At 41.8% G+C, this 19,314-nt stretch overlaps 1 protein-coding gene and 2 long non-coding RNA genes across 4 annotated transcripts; all 3 read right to left on the bottom strand.

The window, feature by feature from the left end:
- Positions 1-1,182: 1,182 nt before the first annotated feature.
- On the bottom strand, positions 1,183-19,099 carry LOC120439359 (serine protease 27-like). 2 transcript variants are annotated; one of them, XM_039610281.1, is made up of 6 exons: positions 18,999-19,099; positions 17,640-17,660; positions 2,797-2,962; positions 2,287-2,558; positions 2,041-2,195; positions 1,183-1,689 (listed from the first exon to the last, which is right to left on the bottom strand). In XM_039610281.1, exons 1-6 carry the CDS (start codon positions 19,054-19,056, stop codon positions 1,288-1,290), a joined length of 1,074 nt encoding a protein of 357 aa, XP_039466215.1. In that variant the 5' UTR covers positions 19,057-19,099; the 3' UTR covers positions 1,183-1,287. The 2 variants fall into 2 exon arrangements, with proteins under 2 accessions (XP_039466215.1, XP_039466216.1); XM_039610282.1 differs by having other exon boundaries at positions 2,299-2,558; positions 18,999-19,082.
- On the bottom strand, positions 10,760-11,456 carry LOC120439360. Its single transcript, XR_005612588.1, has 2 exons — positions 11,226-11,456; positions 10,760-11,088 (listed from the first exon to the last, which is right to left on the bottom strand). It is a non-coding gene; the product is annotated as an uncharacterized LOC120439360 (long non-coding RNA).
- LOC120439361 lies at positions 14,632-15,172 on the bottom strand. The gene is made up of 2 exons (XR_005612589.1): positions 15,098-15,172; positions 14,632-14,960 (listed from the first exon to the last, which is right to left on the bottom strand). It is a non-coding gene; the product is annotated as an uncharacterized LOC120439361 (long non-coding RNA).
- Positions 19,100-19,314: the final 215 nt, after the last annotated feature.

Here is a 19,314-nt window from a genome sequence, read left to right as displayed (position 1 = left end):
TCCATTGTCCTAGGGTCCAGTAAATAATCCACTGACCTTAGGTCAACAAAAAGGTATGTGTGACATGACCAACGCACACAGTGTTGCATGCTAAGTCTTCGTTTTTATTTACAATCTGTTTCTGCAGCAGCTTTCAAGTTGCTCTCCTCCGGCTTCACACCACACACAGATCTCCTCTGTTCCCAGTGACATTTATTTATTTATTACCCTTTATTTAACCAGGAAGATCCCATTGAGATTAAAAATCTCTTTTTCAAGGGAGACCTGGCCAAGATAGGCAGCAGCAGGTGTCTCACAGTTACAGAAATTACTCAAACACAGGCTGCAACATTAAGTGAAAGAATACAAATAAAATAAAATAAAATTCAATGAAATTCAAATAAAATTAAAAAAGTCAGTGAAAATGACAATCTAGTTGAAACAGTTGCATGTTATGGACTTGGCCTCAAGGATTCGTAGTTTAGATTTAAAATCACTTAATGAAATGAATTCAGTCATTTTCCATTCCTTCTGCAGTTTGTTCCAAGCCAAGGGTGCTAAATGGACAAAAGCTCTTTTACCAAGTTCAGTTCGGGCAAATGAAACAGAAAGCAACAAGTAACCATGCGGACGAAGAGAATACCGACCAGCATGTTTTATTGCAAGCAGGGAACATATATAGGATATAAAAATAGTAGTCCATTCACAGAAAATATTTTCCACCATGTAGATTGTCCAGTCTAAATGCAGCATTTTTCTGCTATGTTAACATGTGTCTGTAAATCTGTAAAAATTCCTTGAAATAAAATCATCCACAAACATTTATGTTTTCTTTATTTATGTTTCAAGCATTTTTGATTAACAAATGCCACCATAAAACATGATTTGACCCTGTATGATATCAGCATTTGATCATTTCACCCCCTGGAATTGTTTTAAAATGATTTTTGCTAATGACAATTGCAAATGTATTATCCCCTCCACAATATTCAACATACAGTCAGAACTTCAGAAATTTTTAACGAAAGGATAACAAATCATCTTTGACAAAAAATATTTTGTGTCCAAATGTTAATCTGCTCATTGTTTCAGCTGTTGATGTATTTGATGTTAACACAGCACAAAGCTTTAATAATGTTTTAAAGACGTACTTTCATTAATAAAGTAAAGAAATAAGGATTTCCCATAAACAAAGCTAGGTATAAGATATATAATATTCCTTGTTTAATTGTTTGCCATAAAGGAAGAGTTCTGATTTAAAGTATGTAAGTTTGTACTTACGCAAAGTACTTGAGTACATGGGTTGAGTTACATTTTAGTGCTTCCAATAAACATATGGAGCAATGCAATGAGAACACAGAGTGAGGTGAAGGGAGTGAAGTGGATCAAATTTTCACCACTGCAAAACACACTGTCACACACATCAATGTTAGGAACAGGGACAGGGGCAGTGGTAGGGACAGGGGCAGGGGCAGGTGGTACAAATGCTGAACAATTAAAGCTCAAGTCGCTGTCAGTGCCTGTAGAGGTGAAGGAGACAAAGCCTGGTTCTGTGTCGGTGATGGTGTCACTGATCCATTTCTGGTACTGGGACACACGAGTGTAGACTTCGGGTCTCAGAGGTCGGGCGCAGCCGACACTGAAACTCACAATTCCAATTTGGATCCAGACTGAACCTGTTTCGATCATGAGCGCTCCCCCTCCATCTCCCTGTGAAAACAAATAAAGTTGATAAAAGAACGACGTTTACCTCTTAGAGGTTGACCTGTTCCTGCAGCATCCAGTCTGTGGAAGAATGACTTGACTTTATAGCATCTAATGTAAATAATTTTTAAAAGACAAAAACATGAATTATTATTATTGTTATCATTAGACAGTATTAGTAATATAGAAGTAGTTTTAGTATTGAAGAAACATATGACATTTCTGATTTCATTTACATTTTTAGTGATAATAGTAATAAAACTTGGACATTTCATCAAAGCTGGCATGTTTATCAGCAATAATTATGAACATGTTGAAAGAAAAACGGTAAAGTGACTTAAAAAAACAAAACATTACATAACATGAGCTCGTCCCTCCAGCTTGGAGTCCAGTGCAGATCATGTTCTCTGTAATACTGGAGAACGTCAAGTCTTCATAGTAACACTGGCACTCATTGTTTCCCACTACTGGCACATTTGCCTCCTGCAGGATGTTGGGGAACGTGAGGTTACCTAATTTCAGAGACATTTCAAAGTTAAGGAGTTGTAAAGGAATCCTGAGTCCTTACAGTGAGAAAGCTATGACTGCTCTGCTACTTGGTACCTTTGAACTTACTCGTTATACCAAAGCCAGTGAGCCAGGTGTTAGTCCCAGCATAGAAAGTGCTGTTTTCTGCAGCTAAGCAGATTGGCTGAATGTAGTCTGTGAAATTCACAGGAGTGGACAGCTTCAGCAGACAAATGTTGTTTTTGAGGGTCAAATTTCTGTAGTCAGGATGGCAGATGATTTTATCAACTCTTAGACCCACTACAGGTGGAAATGCACCTGTCAGATTCTGGACGCCCAGAAACACAGCTGTGTCACCGATCTCTTGACTTAAAACAAAAAAGAGAGGAAGTTCTTTTAAACCACTTCATTTGATTACTGAAAAAAAAGAAATGTCCATGTTTTTTTTTATTGTAAATTCTGATTTGCTCTGGAGAGTTTTCTTTTTTTAAATATTTAACTTTAAAAGTATTAATTTGCGATATTATTTGAAAGATTGGCAATAGCAGTCATATCCAACATTATCCTCATCATCACCAACAGTGTAAACTTCCAACAGTGACTCACGGTGATATGCACTGAGCAGCTGTCAGCACCCACTGGTCACTGATGAGGGACCCTCCACACTTAAACTGCTTAAAAACAGTTATAAATGCCAGCCAGGGCGAAATTCCTGGGGTTGTAGCTTGACGTACAGCGATCATAATGTTTTTTACAGCCTTTTTAACACATGCTGGAAAAAAAAGAAGAAAGACACACTGATCAGCCACAACATTAAAACCACACACAGGTCTAGAGACAAGGAGGAGCTGAAAAGGGTGCAGAGAGAGCTGAGGGGACTGATAAGGAATGGGAAGGACAGCTACAGGTAGAAGATGGAGAAGCAACTTCAACAAAACAACACTGGCGAAATCTGGAGAGGCCTCAGAACTATCTTGGGCCACAAAGATCAGAACTCTCTGCCTGGGAGGGATGTGCGGTGGGCAAACGAACTGAATCATTTCTTTAACAGATTTGATTCATCCATGAGGCAGTCTTCAACATCGGCTGCAGACTCACCCACCCCCACTGCTGCTGTTCCACTTCTGACACCTCAGACGTTTCACACCTCCTCTATAGGGCTTTGGAGCGTGATGTCACGGGAGGTGGGCCACGCCCCCTTCCGCCATGACAGTAGGCTAGACACAGGATACAGCTTCAGCTATGGCTCGTACGTGATGTGTTGTCAGTTGCAACGTTAGATCACACGATCGTGAAGGCAAGAACCTGGATAATGGGCTCTCCTTTCATCGTTTTCCATCCTGGAGGCAACGTGAGGGATCCCATGTATCCGATATTACTAAACAAAGACGTCAGGCTTGCATTGCAGCGGTGAGACGAGCGGATCGAGTTCTGTGCAATCCCCAGCTTTTTGTTGGTTTGCTCTCTGCATTTTCTTTCCGGTGAGTTCTAAATTAATTCTAAATTAATTCATATCACTCTTAAGCAGTGTTGGGTAAGTTACTTTAAATTAGTAACTTAGTTACATTACTAGTTACTTCTCTAAAAAAGTAACTCAGTTACTTCAAGTTACTCGTTACTTTCAAAGTAACTAGTTACTAGGGAAAGTAACTTTGGTTTTACTCAGAATTCTCTTGTTAATGTGTTGCTTCCGTAACTGGATACCCAGCCAGACTGCCAGTCTTCTAGCTTGCTTACTTGCCACAAGTGCACTGTGCCACCTACCACTAGAAAGGAAAAAATAATGTGCACATTTCCAGAGAAAAATCACGCCTGGACCGTCGTTGACCGCCGCCATGATTCTAGCCTGCTTTTACATCCAACACAAAAACTGCAGTCGTGGTGTTTTTGATTGTACTCAGAACTTGGAAATTCTGCCTTCTGAATAGGAAGATGTAGGTAACACCAGACTGCAGATGAGCTGCATACAGAGCTGGACTGGGACAAAAAAATTCATCCCGGGCATTTTGACTAGAGACCGCCCACCATTATAGGAAAAATCATAAAGCCTTTGAATGAAAATAAACACTGTTGTGACAGTGATGTACACTGTTCTGATGGTATATATGTATCAATCTATCAATTGTTTGTTGTAAGACTCAGATAATTATTTTTTTTTTAAAGCGAGACATTTTAAATGAGAATAATAAAGAAAAGTATTTCCTTGTCCCCCCTTCCCTGTTAATGCCCTACCTGCCCCCTGGCAACACTTTGCTAGACCCGCCCCTGCACAGTTACCAGCTGTCAGCTACATAGAAAAGGATCCTGGTGTTATTTGTCTCTCAGAAACAGCTCATAACTTCCCTTCAACTCATTCATGTCACCTAAAAGGTAAATCTGTTTCTCCATCACCTGTTCAGCTCTGATGATTCAGTAAGGACATCTCCTGGTTTCATCTTCATGTTTCCCTCTCACCACATATACAAACCATCATGATCAGCAGCTTTACAGCTGTGGCTCCAGCAAACATCAGCTGATACTAGAAATTAATATTAAATAAATTCTAACAACAGCTGATCAAGCTTAAACGTGCTGCTGTTGTTTAACGCAACATCCGCTGGTTTCCTCTTTCTGGCGCAAAGTGGGCGATAAATAAACAAGAGAGAAAAGCCGATCAGCTGATCATTGATCAGTTTTGTGATTGAAGTAGAAACAGGAGAGGAGAGAATGAGAGAAGAAGATGCAGCTGTGCAGCTTCAGCTTTGTGTCTTTTTCATTGTAGCTGAAGTCCGGGACAAACTGTGTTCCTTTTCACCTCAGTACGAAACGCGTAATATTTTCTCTGAATACCAGACGATTCTGTTTTTTATGGGACGGTTGGCAACTCTAATAATTAACCTATGAACAAAATAAAGTTCAACATCAGTAACATAGCACCCACCCAGCTGTATAGAAACTCCGTCATGCTAGCTAGCACGCAGTACGAAAATGTCAGCATACCGAAAATAAACTCCACCTAAACTTGGTTTATATCTGACTCAGATAGACTGCAGGTCATAACTTCTTACCTGAAGGTCAGTTCACCTGACACGCGGACCGGCGGCCGCTTCGGGTCTCTCCTCTTGCCTCCCTTTTCCTTCATCCACCTGCTGGCTTCCACCACTTGCTAATGTTATTGAATCTGTGGAAGCTCGCGATATCCACCCACAGTAACGAATAACGAGCCTATCTAAATCCCAGTAACGAGTAACGCGTTCCTGGTTTTGGCATAATAACTAGTTACCGTGCTCGTTACCACAATAATAACGTAGTTACTGTAACGCGTTACTTAATAACGCGTTAGTCCCAACACTGCTCTTAAGTGTTAAGTGCCTTTAAGTGTTTTTTCAATGTGCTGAGGTCATAGATAATGAGATAAAACATCCTAATGTGTGATGCTGCAGAACCACGTCATGTCATCATGTCGACTGAGTAGCTTATGATTTAGCATTATTGCAGGCAAACCAGCATATGAAATGGATGTAACAAATCCAGACTGGGCACCCACACTGCACATGGGCCTCTAAAAACATACTAAATTGCTCTCATTGTACACTAATCTGCACATAACTTCCAGATGAATCACACACCTGTCATGTGCACTAATTTTATCTTACAGGCTTTTATTATGCAGCTGCAGAGTCTGAAGGTGTGCCCCTTGCAGAAGTAATCGATGAAGATCAGACAGAACAACAACAACAAAATCACCATGTCATGGAGGCTGTGGACAGCAGTTGTGTTGGACAAGTGGAGGTTGAGGTACCAGCTGCAAATGTGGACAGTGGCGATCGGACAGCATCACGGAAGCTAAAGGGCAGACGAAGGATTGTGTGTGCAATGCACAGGGCAGAGCAGAAATAAACACAACACTGCTTGATAAGATTGTTAAGGTTTGCTGTGTTTTGGTGAATATGTGTGGTTGTCAAACCAGCGCCAAATGAAACTTGCTCTTGTTGAGTATTCATAAAGCTGTTGTGTTGCATGTGTGGTTCATTGTAAATAACTGTACTTTGTGTGAAGTAGTTTCAATAAAACAGAAAATAGTATCTTTGTTTGTTTTTTTATTCTTGATCTGTTCACAAGTACATAAAAACGAAATGCAAACTATTTACATGGCAACACACAGCTGGCATCAATCTTGAACCACAAAATGAAACATTACAGGCTATTTAGAGTAGCACGTTGTTTGGAGAAGTATTTCCCAACAAGTTCAGGAAGACACACTTTAAGAAAGAAGTCTTGTTCTTGCTTTAAACGTGGTTCCCAGAAATCCACATCAGGGAAGATGCGTATCAAAGCAAGGTCTCTCTGTGTCCACACAACGAGGTCACACTGGTTGGAGTGCAGTTTCATTCAGTCGTTGTGAGTGCTGTACCTGAAACACACAAAACCACTTTTAATAAAAAGTCTGTAATGAACCAAGGCTAATATAGATGGGTTGGCTGTACGTGCAAATCAAAAACTGTAAGAAGGAAGTTGTTTAGAAAGTTATCAAGTTCAAACCGACTTACCTTTGTCTTAACGACAACGTGCTACTTGAGCGTGGAGGCTTAAAGATGGACAAATCTTGCACCCAGCCGTTCGTGAATTGGATGTGGGCCTCCAGGGATTTATAATTCTTAAACTGGGTTGCTGTGTATGCGCTGACTCCACAGACAAGGTATGCGAAGATCGGGATAGGAAAAGGTGGTAGGTCGTCTGGGTTTCCACTCCGCTACCTTATTTCATACGGGTCCACATTACCGATGCATGGAATTTTTCAAATTACCGTCTCTTGGCGTCTGGGCGCAAGCGGTCGCGATACAGCCCTTTGTCTTTTGTGCTGATTTTGAGCATGTTTCTGGCAGTCCCAATTCCAATACTCGAACACTGTGCGCTTGTTTTGCCTTCTAGCCTACTGACATGGCGCCGCGATCCCACAATGCACTGCGGCGTGACGTCAACTCCAAAGCCCTATTCACCCTGCTCACTCCTCCCACCCTCAACAACAGCATCCCATACACACTCAACACAAGGCACAAGGCTCCAGCCTGTCTCTCTCAACCACCCAGGTTAGGGAGGGAACTGAGGAGGATTAAAGCCAAGAAGGCAGCGAGTCCAGATGGCATCCGCTCGAGGGTCGTCAGGTCCTCGCGCAGACCAACTGTGTGGGTGATGGAGCACCTCTTCAACCTGAGCCTGAGGCTGGGACGAGTCCCACAGCTCTGGAAAACCTCCTGTGTTGTTCCAGTGCCAAAGACTTCACGCCCCAAGGACCTCAACAGCTACAGGCTGGTGGCTCTGACATCCCACCTGATGAAGACCCTGGAGCAGTTGGTCCTGACTCAGCTTCGGCGCCTGGTGAGCTCATCACTGGACCCACTTCAGTTTGCCTACCAACCTGGCATTGGAGCAGATGATGCCATCATTCACCTCCTACATCGTTCCCTCGCGCACCTGGAGACCGCTGGGAGCACTGTGAGAATCATGTTCTTTGATTTCTCCAGTGCCTTCAACACTATTCTTCCCTCGGTCCTGAAGGACAAGCTGGAGAACTCTGGGTGGACCATCACCTCACTACATGGATTTTGGACTACCTCACCGACCGACCACAGTATGTGAGGACTCAGGGCTGTGTGTCGGACAGGGTCATCTGCAGTACGGGGGCCCCACAGGGAACGGTTCTGGCTCCGTTCCTCTTCACCATCTACACTGCAGACTTCTCCCACAACTCCACCCAGTGCTTCCTGCAGAAGTTCTCTGATGACTCTGCAATAGTTGGCCTCATCACTGATGGGGACAACAGGGAGAACTGACACAAGGCTTTGTGGACTGGTGCCAGCAGAACTACCTCCAGATCAACACTAGTAAAACCAAGGAGCTGGTGGTAGACTTCCGCAGGCACAAACATCCTCCACTGCAACCACTGAACATCCAAGGTATGGACATCGAGGCTGTGGACAGCTACAGGTACCTTGGTGTTCATCTGAACAACAAACTGGACTGGACTCATAATTCAGACGACCTCTACAGGAAAGGGCAGAGCAGACTGTACCTGCTCCGGAGACTCAGGTCGTTTGGAGTGGAGGGCCCACTCCTGAAGACCTTCTATGACTCTGTGGTGGCCTCGGCCATCTTTTATGGTGTGGTCTGCTGGGGTGGCAACATCTCTGCCGGGGACAGGAAGAGACTGAACAGGCTGATCAGAAGGGCCAGCTCTGTTCTAGGATGCCCTCTGGACCCAGTGGAGGTGGTGAGTGACAGGAGAATGGTGGCTAAGCTGTCATCCCTGTTGGACAACATCTCCCACCCCATGCATGAGACTGTGACAGCACTGAGCAGCTCCTTCAGTGGCAGGCTGCGGCACCCACGGTGTGGGACGGAGAGACTCCGCAGGTCTTTCCTCCCCACTGCTGTCAGACTCCACAACAAAGACTTTAACTGATCAAACACACACATCCACACATGTGCAATAACACTAAGTGCAATACTGTTTCTGACATCGTTGTATTATACTCATATTGTATATAGCATTTGTATTCTATTTTATTCAATTCAATTTTATTCAATTGTATATAGTATTTTATTTTATTTTATTCTATTCTATTGTGTACAGTATCTTATTGATATCTTATTCCAGTGTTTTTAAAAAAAAAAAAATTTTTATGCAACTTTCACTGTCCACTGCTGTAACAAAACAAATTTCCCACGCCGGGACTAATAAAGGTTCTCTTCTCTTCTCTTCTCTTCTCTTCTCTTCTCTTCTCTTGGTCAAATTGAATAACATTCAAAATCTTGTGCCTGCTGATTTTTTCATAATCCTGTATTCTTTTAGTGTTTCTCTTGTTAGAGATCAATTCTGGTTTTAGCCACAGTTACTTTGGTGACAAATGATGTTGGCCGATGCCAGATGTCAAAGCTAGATAATAATTTGCTTCTGTAGTTTAAATAGATAAATTAAATATTAAAAGAGAGACAGAGCACATTTTCTGTCACTGAAACAAAATAGGTTATTACAGTACTGTCTGCTGTAAAGCTTGAAATGTGAAGAAAGTGTAACATTGCTTTTGTTTACTTACTAGGCTGCTGTGAATGACAGTCTGAAAATTTTAACAGAAAGAAATCCATGTTAAACAGTTTGTTGTAGATGAGGACTTGTTTTTGTGAATATGTGCCAAAACAAACAAACAAACAAACAAACAAACCCTGTCTAACTGGGACCTACTGACCGACCTACTACTCAGACATTTATTCCAATTATTGTTTATTCCAGAACTGCTAACATTCACTTTGTCAGCACTTCTCTTTTTAGATCTTGTTGACAGACTTGCAGTAGCAACAATTAAGCCAATCTCACCACAGCATTTATTACCCTTAATAACCCTTAAACATCATTGTGTAATGTGGTGTGAAGGAACATATTGTAACTGAACCTTTCCTAAACCTCACCAACTAGTTTTGGTGCCAAACTGAGCAACAACCAAAACAAACAGGATATGATCCACAGCCTTCACAGTCGACTGATGACACGATATGTAAAATTACAATTTAATACAAAATATTCTAAACATGAGTGTCAACATTATGATAACTATCCAAATAATATTTAAATATGTTCTTATTTAGAAAGTTGCAAGTTAACAATAATCATCCAGATAATGTTAATTATTAACCAGTGAGTAAACATTTTTGTTAACAGCAAACTAAAACTCCAACAGTTAACTATCAACTTACTTGTTATTATTTGTATTTACTGAATTCAACACTTCCAGTGAGCACATAGTTACTGTACTGAAATGTTTTAATTAACTCTTGAATTAAAATAAAAATAATTTAATTGCAATATAAATACTATATATAATATATATACATTTAATATGTGACTAAAGAAAATCAGCTGTTAAGGAAAATCCCAAATGGCAAACTGCAAATATAAACAGAAACACAATGAGACAGCGTAATAAATCACATGTACATGGGTGAGTGTCTCAGAAGAGAGTCACACAGTGTACTTCTTTATTCGTGCATTTATAGTCACTGGTGCCCACACAACAGGGCGGCGTATTTTTGCTCTTCTCAGAAAAATGACTATACAACAGTATGTGGCTATCTTACTGGAACGTTCCGTTCCGGAATGTTAGTGCGTGGGGAGTGAAGATAAGAGTGGTTCAGGTGTATGTGTGTGTGTTGTGAGATTCAGGACGCAGCCCTTCTTCTTGTTAGAGAGCGCAGATAAAAGTGTCCAGCTCTCCTCTTCCTGCTTGTTCAGCTATTATCTCTGTGAGAAAGAATTTATAAAACAGTCTTGTAGTGGACAACAGTCTAAGTCATCAGAGGTAAACATACAGTATTCTATCATATGCAAACTTATATCATTAAAAGCTTATACTGACTACTAAGTACAATTTTCCATTGACATTCCCTCCTGTTGTCAGTATAACTTTCAAGTGAGATATCAGTATGTAACATCTTGTTGTACAGTTTCTATCACACCATCATTAATCACACAAAGTTTTCAATAAAGAAGTAGTTTCAATAAAGTGAAGTAGTTTCAATAAAACAGAAAATAGTATCTTTGTTTGTTTTTTTATTCTTGATCTGTTCACAAGTACATAAAAACGAAATGCAAACTATTTACATGGCAACACACAGCTGGCATCAATCTTGAACCACAAAATGAAACATTACAGGCTATTTAGAGTAGCACGTTGTTTGGAGAAGTATTTCCCAACAAGTTCAGGAAGACACACTTTAAGAAAGAAGTCTTGTTCTTGCTTTAAACGTGGTTCCCAGAAATCCACATCAGGGAAGATGCGTATCAAAGCAAGGTCTCTCTGTGTCCACACAACGAGGTCACACTGGTTGGAGTGCAGTTTCATTCAGTCGTTGTGAGTGCTGTACCTGAAACACACAAAAACCACTTTTAATAAAAAGTCTGTAATGAACCAAGGCTAATATAGATGGGTTGGCTGTACGTGCAAATCAAAAACTGTAAGAAGGAAGTTGTTTAGAAAGTTATCAAGTTCAAACCGACTTACCTTTGTCTTAACGACAACGTACTCGCAGCGTGGAGGCTTAAAGATGGACAAATCTTGCACCCAGCCGTTCGTGAATTGGATGTGGGCCTCCAGGGATTTATAATTCTTAAACTGGGTTGCTGTGTATGCGCTGACTCCACAGACAAGGTATGCGAAGATCGGGATAGGAAAAGGTGGTAGGTCGTCTGGGTTTCCACTCCGCTACCTTATTTCATACGGGTCCACATTACCGATGCATGGAATTTTTCAAATTACCGCCTCTTGGCGTCTGGGCGCAAGCGGTCGCGATACAGCCCTTTGTCTTTTGTGCTGATTTTGAGCATGTTTCTGGCAGTCCCAATTCCAATACTCGAACACTGTGCGCTTGTTTTGCCTTCTAGCCTACTGACATGGCGCCGCGATCCCACAATGCACTGCGGCGTGACGTCAACTCCAAAGCCCTATTCACCCTGCTCACTCCTCCCCACCCTCAACAACAGCATCCCATACACACTCAACACAAGGCACAAGGCTCCAGCCTGTCTCTCTCAACCACCCAGGTTAGGAGGGAACTGAGGAGGATTAAAGCCAAGAAGGCAGCGAGTCCAGATGGCATCCGCTCGAGGGTCGTCAGGTCCTGCGCAGACCAACTGTGTGGGGTGATGGAGCACCTCTTCAACCTGAGCCTGAGGCTGGGACGAGTCCCACAGCTCTGGAAAACCTCCTGTGTTGTTCCAGTGCCAAAGACTTCACGCCCCAAGGACCTCAACAGCTACAGGCTGGTGGCTCTGACATCCCACCTGATGAAGACCCTGGAGCAGTTGGTCCTGACTCAGCTTCGGCGCCTGGTGAGCTCATCACTGGACCCACTTCAGTTTGCCTACCAACCTGGCATTGGAGCAGATGATGCCATCATTCACCTCCTACATCGTTCCCTCGCGCACCTGGAGACCGCTGGGAGCACTGTGAGAATCATGTTCTTTGATTTCTCCAGTGCCTTCAACACTATTCTTCCCTCGGTCCTGAAGGACAAGCTGGAGAACTCTGGAGTGGACCATCACCTCACTACATGGATTTTGGACTACCTCACCGACCGACCACAGTATGTGAGGACTCAGGGCTGTGTGTCGGACAGGGTCATCTGCAGTCACGGGGCCCCACAGGGAACGGTTCTGGCTCCGTTCCTCTTCACCATCTACACTGCAGACTTCTCCCACAACTCCACCCAGTGCTTCCTGCAGAAGTTCTCTGATGACTCTGCAATAGTTGGCCTCATCACTGATGGGGACAACAGGGAGAACTGACACAAGGCTTTGTGGACTGGTGCCAGCAGAACTACCTCCAGATCAACACTAGTAAAACCAAGGAGCTGGTGGTAGACTTCCAGAGCACAAACATCCTCCACTGCAACCACTGAACATCCAAGGTATGGACATCGAGGCTGTGGACAGCTACAGGTACCTTGGTGTTCATCTGAACAACAAACTGGACTGGACTCATAATTCAGACGACCTCTACAGGAAAGGGCAGAGCAGACTGTACCTGCTCCGGAGACTCAGGTCGTTTGGAGTGGAGGGCCCACTCCTGAAGACCTTGAAGACCTCTTCTCTTCTCTTCTCTTCGGTCAAATTGAATAACATTCAAAATCTTGTGCCTGCTGATTTTTTCATAATCCTGTATTCTTTTAGTGTTGCTCTTGTTAGAGATCAATTCTGGTTTTAGCCACAGTTACTTTGGTGACAAATGATGTTGGCCGATGCCAGATGTCAAAGCTAGATAATAATTTGCTTCTGTAGTTTAAATAGATAAATTAAATATTAAAAGAGAGACAGAGCACATTTTCTGTCACTGAAACAAAATAGGTTATTACAGTACTGTCTGCTGTAAAGCTTGAAATGTGAAGAAAGTGTAACATTGCTTTTGTTTACTTACTAGGCTGCTGTGAATGACAGTCTGAAAATTTTAACAGAAAGAAATCCATGTTAAACAGTTTGTTGTAGATGAGGACTTGTTTTTGTGAATATGTGCCAAAACAAACAAACAAACAAACAAACAAACCCTGTCTAACTGGGACCTACTGACCGACCTACTACTCAGACATTTATTCCAATTATTGTTTATTCCAGAACTGCTAACATTCACTTTGTCAGCACTTCTCTTTTTAGATCTTGTTGACAGACTTGCAGTAGCAACAATTAAGCCAATCTCACCACAGCATTTATTACCCTTAATAACCCTTAAACATCATTGTGTAATGTGGTGTGAAGGAACATATTGTAACTGAACCTTTCCTAAACCTCACCAACTAGTTTTGGTGCCAAACTGAGCAACAACCAAAACAAACAGGATATGATCCACAGCCTTCACAGTCGACTGATGACACGATATGTAAAATTACAATTTAATACAAAATATTCTAAACATGAGTGTCAACATTATGATAACTATCCAAATAATATTTAAATATGTTCTTATTTAGAAAGTTGCAAGTTAACAATAATCATCCAGATAATGTTAATTATTAACCAGTGAGTAAACATTTTTGTTAACAGCAAACTAAAACTCCAACAGTTAACTATCAACTTACTTGTTATTATTTGTATTTACTGAATTCAACACTTCCAGTGAGCACATAGTTACTGTACTGAAATGTTTTAATTAACTCTTGAATTAAAATAAAAAATAATTTAATTGCAATATAAATACTATATATAATATATATACATTTAATATGTGACTAAAGAAAATCAGCTGTTAAGGGAAAATCCCAAATGGCAAACTGCAAATATAAACAGAAACACAATGAGACAGCGTAATAAATCACATGTACATGGGTGAGTGTCTCAGAAGAGAGTCACACAGTGTACTTCTTTATTCGTGCATTTATAGTCACTGGTGCCCACACAACAGGGCGGCGTATTTTTGCTCTTCTCAGAAAAATGACTATACAACAGTATGTGGCTATCTTACTGGAACGTTCCGTTCCGGAATGTTAGTGCGTGGGGAGTGAAGATAAGAGTGGTTCAGGTGTATGTGTGTGTGTTGTGAGATTCAGGACCCAGCCCTTCTTCTTGTTAGAGAGCGCAGATAAAAGTGTCCAGCTCTCCTCTTCCTGCTTGTTCAGCTATTATCTCTGTGAGAAAGAATTTATAAAACAGTCTTGTAGTGGACAACAGTCTAAGTCATCAGAGGTAAACATACAGTATTCTATCATATGCAAACTTATATCATTAAAAGCTTATACTGACTACTAAGTACAATTTTCCATTGACATTCCCTCCTGTTGTCAGTATAACTTTCAAGTGAGATATCAGTATGTAACATCTTGTTGTACAGTTTCTATCACACCATCATTAATCACACAAAGTTTTCAATAAAGAAGTAGTTTCAATAAAGTGAAGTAGTTTCAATAAAACAGAAAATAGTATCTTTGTTTGTTTTTTTTCTCTTGATCTGTTCACAAGTACATAAAAACGAAATGCAAACTATTTACATGGCAACACACAGCTGGCATCAATCTTGAACCACAAAATGAAACATTACAGGCTATTTAGAGTAGCACGTTGTTTGGAGAAGTATTTCCCAACAAGTTCAGGAAGACACACTTTAAGAAAGAAGTCTTGTTCTTGCTTTAAACGTGGTTCCCAGAAATCCACATCAGGGAAGATGCGTATCAAAGCAAGGTCTCTCTGTGTCCACACAACGAGGTCACACTGGTTGGAGTGCAGTTTCATTCAGTCGTTGTGAGTGCTGTACCTGAAACACACAAAAACCACTTTTAATAAAAAGTCTGTAATGAACCAAGGCTAATATAGATGGGTTGGCTGTACGTGCAAATCAAAAACTGTAAGAAGGAAGTTGTTTAGAAAGTTATCAAGTTCAAACCGACTTACCTTTGTCTTAACGACAACGTACTCGCAGCGTGGAGGCTTAAAGATGGACAAATCTTGCACCCAGCCGTTCGTGAATTGGATGTGGGCCTCAGGGATTTATAATTCTTAAACTGGGTTGCTGTGTATGCGCTGACTCCACAGACAAGGTATGCGAAGATCGGGATAGGAAAAGGTGGTAGGTCGTCTGGGTTTCCACTCCGCTACCTTATTTCATACGGGTCCACATTACCGATGCATGGAATTTTTTCAAATTACCGTCTCTTGGCGTCTGGGCGCAAGCGGTCGCGATACAGCCCTTTGTCTTTTGTGCTGATTTTGAGCATGTTTCTGGCAGTCCCAATTCCAATACTCGAACACTGTGCGCTTGTTTTGCCTTCTAGCCTACTGACATGGCGCCGCGATCCCACAATGCACTGCGGCGTGACGTCAACTCCAAAGCCCTATTCACCCTGCTCACTCCTCCCCACCCTCAACAACAGCATCCCATACACACTCAACACAAGGCACAAGGCTCCAGCCTGTCTCTCTCAACCACCCAGGTTAGGAGGGAACTGAGGAGGATTAAAGCCAAGAAGGCAGCGAGTCCAGATGGCATCCGCCGAGGGTCGTCAGGTCCTCGCAGACCAACTGTGTGGGGTGATGGAGCACCTCTTCAACCTGAGCCTGAGGCTGGGACGAGTCCCACAGCTCTGGAAAACCTCCTGTGTTGTTCCAGTGCCAAAGACTTCACGCCCCAAGGACCTCAACAGCTACAGGCTGGTGGCTCTGACATCCCACCTGATGAAGACCCTGGAGCAGTTGGTCCTGACTCAGCTTCGGCGCCTGGTGAGCTCATCACTGGACCCACTTCAGTTTGCCTACCAACCTGGCATTGGAGCAGATGATGCCATCATTCACCTCCTACATCGTTCCCTCGCGCACCTGGAGACCGCTGGGAGCACTGTGAGAATCATGTTCTTTGATTTCTCCAGTGCCTTCAACACTATTCTTCCCTCGGTCCTGAAGGACAAGCTGGAGAACTCTGGAGTGGACCATCACCTCACTACATGGATTTTGGACTACCTCACCGACCGACCACAGTATGTGAGGACTCAGGGCTGTGTGTCGGACAGGGTCATCTGCAGTACGGGGGCCCCACAGGGAACGGTTCTGGCTCCGTTCCTCTTCACCATCTACACTGCAGACTTCTCCCACAACTCCACCCAGTGCTTCCTGCAGAAGTTCTCTGATGACTCTGCAATAGTTGGCCTCATCACTGATGGGGACAACAGGGAGAACTGACACAAGGCTTTGTGGACTGGTGCCAGCAGAACTACCTCCAGATCAACACTAGTAAAACCAAGGAGCTGGTGGTAGACTTCCGCAGGCACAAACATCCTCCACTGCAACCACTGAACATCCAAGGTATGGACATCGAGGCTGTGGACAGCTACAGGTACCTTGGTGTTCATCTGAACAACAAACTGGACTGGACTCATAATTCAGACGACCTCTACAGGAAAGGGCAGAGCAGACTGTACCTGCTCCGGAGACTCAGGTCGTTTGGAGTGGAGGGCCCACTCCTGAAGACCTTCTATGACTCTGTGGTGGCCTCGGCCATCTTTTATGGTGTGGTCTGCTGGGGTGGCAACATCTCTGCCGGGGACAGGAAGAGACTGAACAGGCTGATCAGAAGGGCCAGCTCTGTTCTAGGATGCCCTCTGGACCCAGTGGAGGTGGTGAGTGACAGGAGAATGGTGGCTAAGCTGTCATCCCTGTTGGACAACATCTCCCACCCCATGCATGAGACTGTGACAGCACTGAGCAGCTCCTTCAGTGGCAGGCTGCGGCACCCACGGTGTGGGACGGAGAGACTCGCAGGTCTTTCCTCCCCACTGCTGTCAGACTCCACAACAAAGACTTTAACTGATCAAACACACACATCCACACATGTGCAATAACACTAAGTGCAATACTCGTTTCTGACATCGTTGTATTATACTCATATTGTATATAGCATTTGTATTCTATTTTATTCAATTCAATTTTATTCAATTGTATATAGTATTTTATTTTATTTTATTCTATTCTATTGTGTACAGTATCTTATTGATATCTTATTCCAGTGTTTTTAAAAAAAAAATTTTTATGCAACTTTCACTGTCCACTGCTGTAACAAAACAAATTTCCCACGCCGGGACTAATAAAGGTTCTCTTCTCTTCTCTTCTCTTCTCTTCTCTTCTCTTCTCTTCGGTCAAATTGAATAACATTCAAAATCTTGTGCCTGCTGATTTTTTCATAATCCTGTATTCTTTTAGTGTTTCTCTTGTTAGAGATCAATTCTGGTTTTAGCCACAGTTACTTTGGTGACAAATGATGTTGGCCGATGCCAGATGTCAAAGCTAGATAATAATTTGCTTCTGTAGTTTAAATAGATAAATTAAATATTAAAAGAGAGACAGAGCACATTTTCTGTCACTGAAACAAAATAGGTTATTACAGTACTGTCTGCTGTAAAGCTTGAAATGTGAAGAAAGTGTAACATTGCTTTTGTTTACTTACTAGGCTGCTGTGAATGACAGTCTGAAAATTTTAACAGAAAGAAATCCATGTTAAACAGTTTGTTGTAGATGAGGACTTGTTTTTGTGAATATGTGCCAAAACAAACAAACAAACAAACAAACAAACCCTGTCTAACTGGGACCTACTGACCGACCTACTACTCAGACATTTATTCCAATTATTGTTTATTCCAGAACTGCTAACATTCACTTTGTCAGCACTTCTCTTTTTAGATCTTGTTGACAGACTTGCAGTAGCAACAATTAAGCCAATCTCACCACAGCATTTATTACCCTTAATAACCCTTAAACATCATTGTGTAATGTGGTGTGAAGGAACATATTGTAACTGAACCTTTCCTAAACCTCACCAACTAGTTTTGGTGCCAAACTGAGCAACAACCAAAACAAACAGGATGTGATCCACAGCCTTCACAGTCGACTGATGACACAATATGTAAAATTACATGTTGATACAAAATATTCTAAACATGAGTGTCAACATTATGATAACTATCCAAATAATATTTAAATATGTTCTTATTTAGAAAGTTGCAAGTTAACAATAATCATCCAGATAATGTTAATTATTAACCAGTGAGTAAACATTTTTGTTAACAGCAAACTAAAACTCCAACAGTTAACTATCAACTTACTTGTTATTATTTGTATTTACTGAATTCAACACTTCCAGTGAGCACATAGTTACTGTACTGAAATGTTTTAATTAACTGTTGAATTAAAATAAAAAATAATTTAATTGCAATATAAATACTATATATAATATATATACATTTAATATGTGACTAAAGAAAATCAGCTGTTAAGGGAAAATCCCAAATGGCAAACTGCAAATATAAACAGAAACACAATGAGACAGCGTAATAAATCACATGTACATGGGTGAGCGTCTCAGAAGAGAGTCACACAGTGTACTTCTTTATTCGTGCATTTATAGTCACTGGTGCCCACACAACAGGGCGGCGTATTTTCGCTCTTCTCAGAAAAATGACTATACAACAGTATGTGGCTATCTTACTGGAACGTTCCGTTCCGGAATGTTAGTGCGTAGGGAGTGAAGATAAGAGTGGTTCAGGTGTATGTGTGTGTGTTGTGAGATTCAGGACGCAGCCCTTCTTCTTGTTAGAGAGCGCAGATAAAAGTGTCCAGCTCTCCTCTTCCTGCTTGTTCAGCTATTATCTCTGTGAGAAAGAATTTATAAAACAGTCTTGTAGTGGACAACAGTCTAAGTCATCAGAGGTAAACATACAGTATTCTATCATATGCAAACTTATATCATTAAAAGCTTATACTGACTACTAAGTACAATTTTCCATTGACATCAGCCATTCTTGCTCACCTTTGCATAAGACAATGATCATCACAAAGAAACAGCACACAAACCTTTGGAAAGCCATTTTTAACTGCCCCCTTTTTCAGGCTGTCTTTGGCACTAAATACTGATGTTCAGCTACACCCACGTCTTTACTTGGAGACAACCATGCATAGAAACCTGAATCAACATTAGGTTTATAAACAACAACAACAAAAAATGTAGTCAAAAGGTTTAGAGACGCTTAGGTCATGTTAGGACAGTGACACCATTTTTCTAATTTTGCCTTTGTACACCATCACAGTGGGATTTAAATCAACCAAGTTGTGGCTGAAGTGCTGAT

Source organism: Oreochromis aureus, linkage group 3, assembly GCF_013358895.1.
Source record: "Oreochromis aureus strain Israel breed Guangdong linkage group 3, ZZ_aureus, whole genome shotgun sequence".
NCBI lineage: Eukaryota > Metazoa > Chordata > Actinopteri > Cichliformes > Cichlidae > Oreochromis > Oreochromis aureus.
Note: the sequence above shows the minus strand (reverse complement) of the source record. Positions and strands in the feature narration are given on the sequence as shown.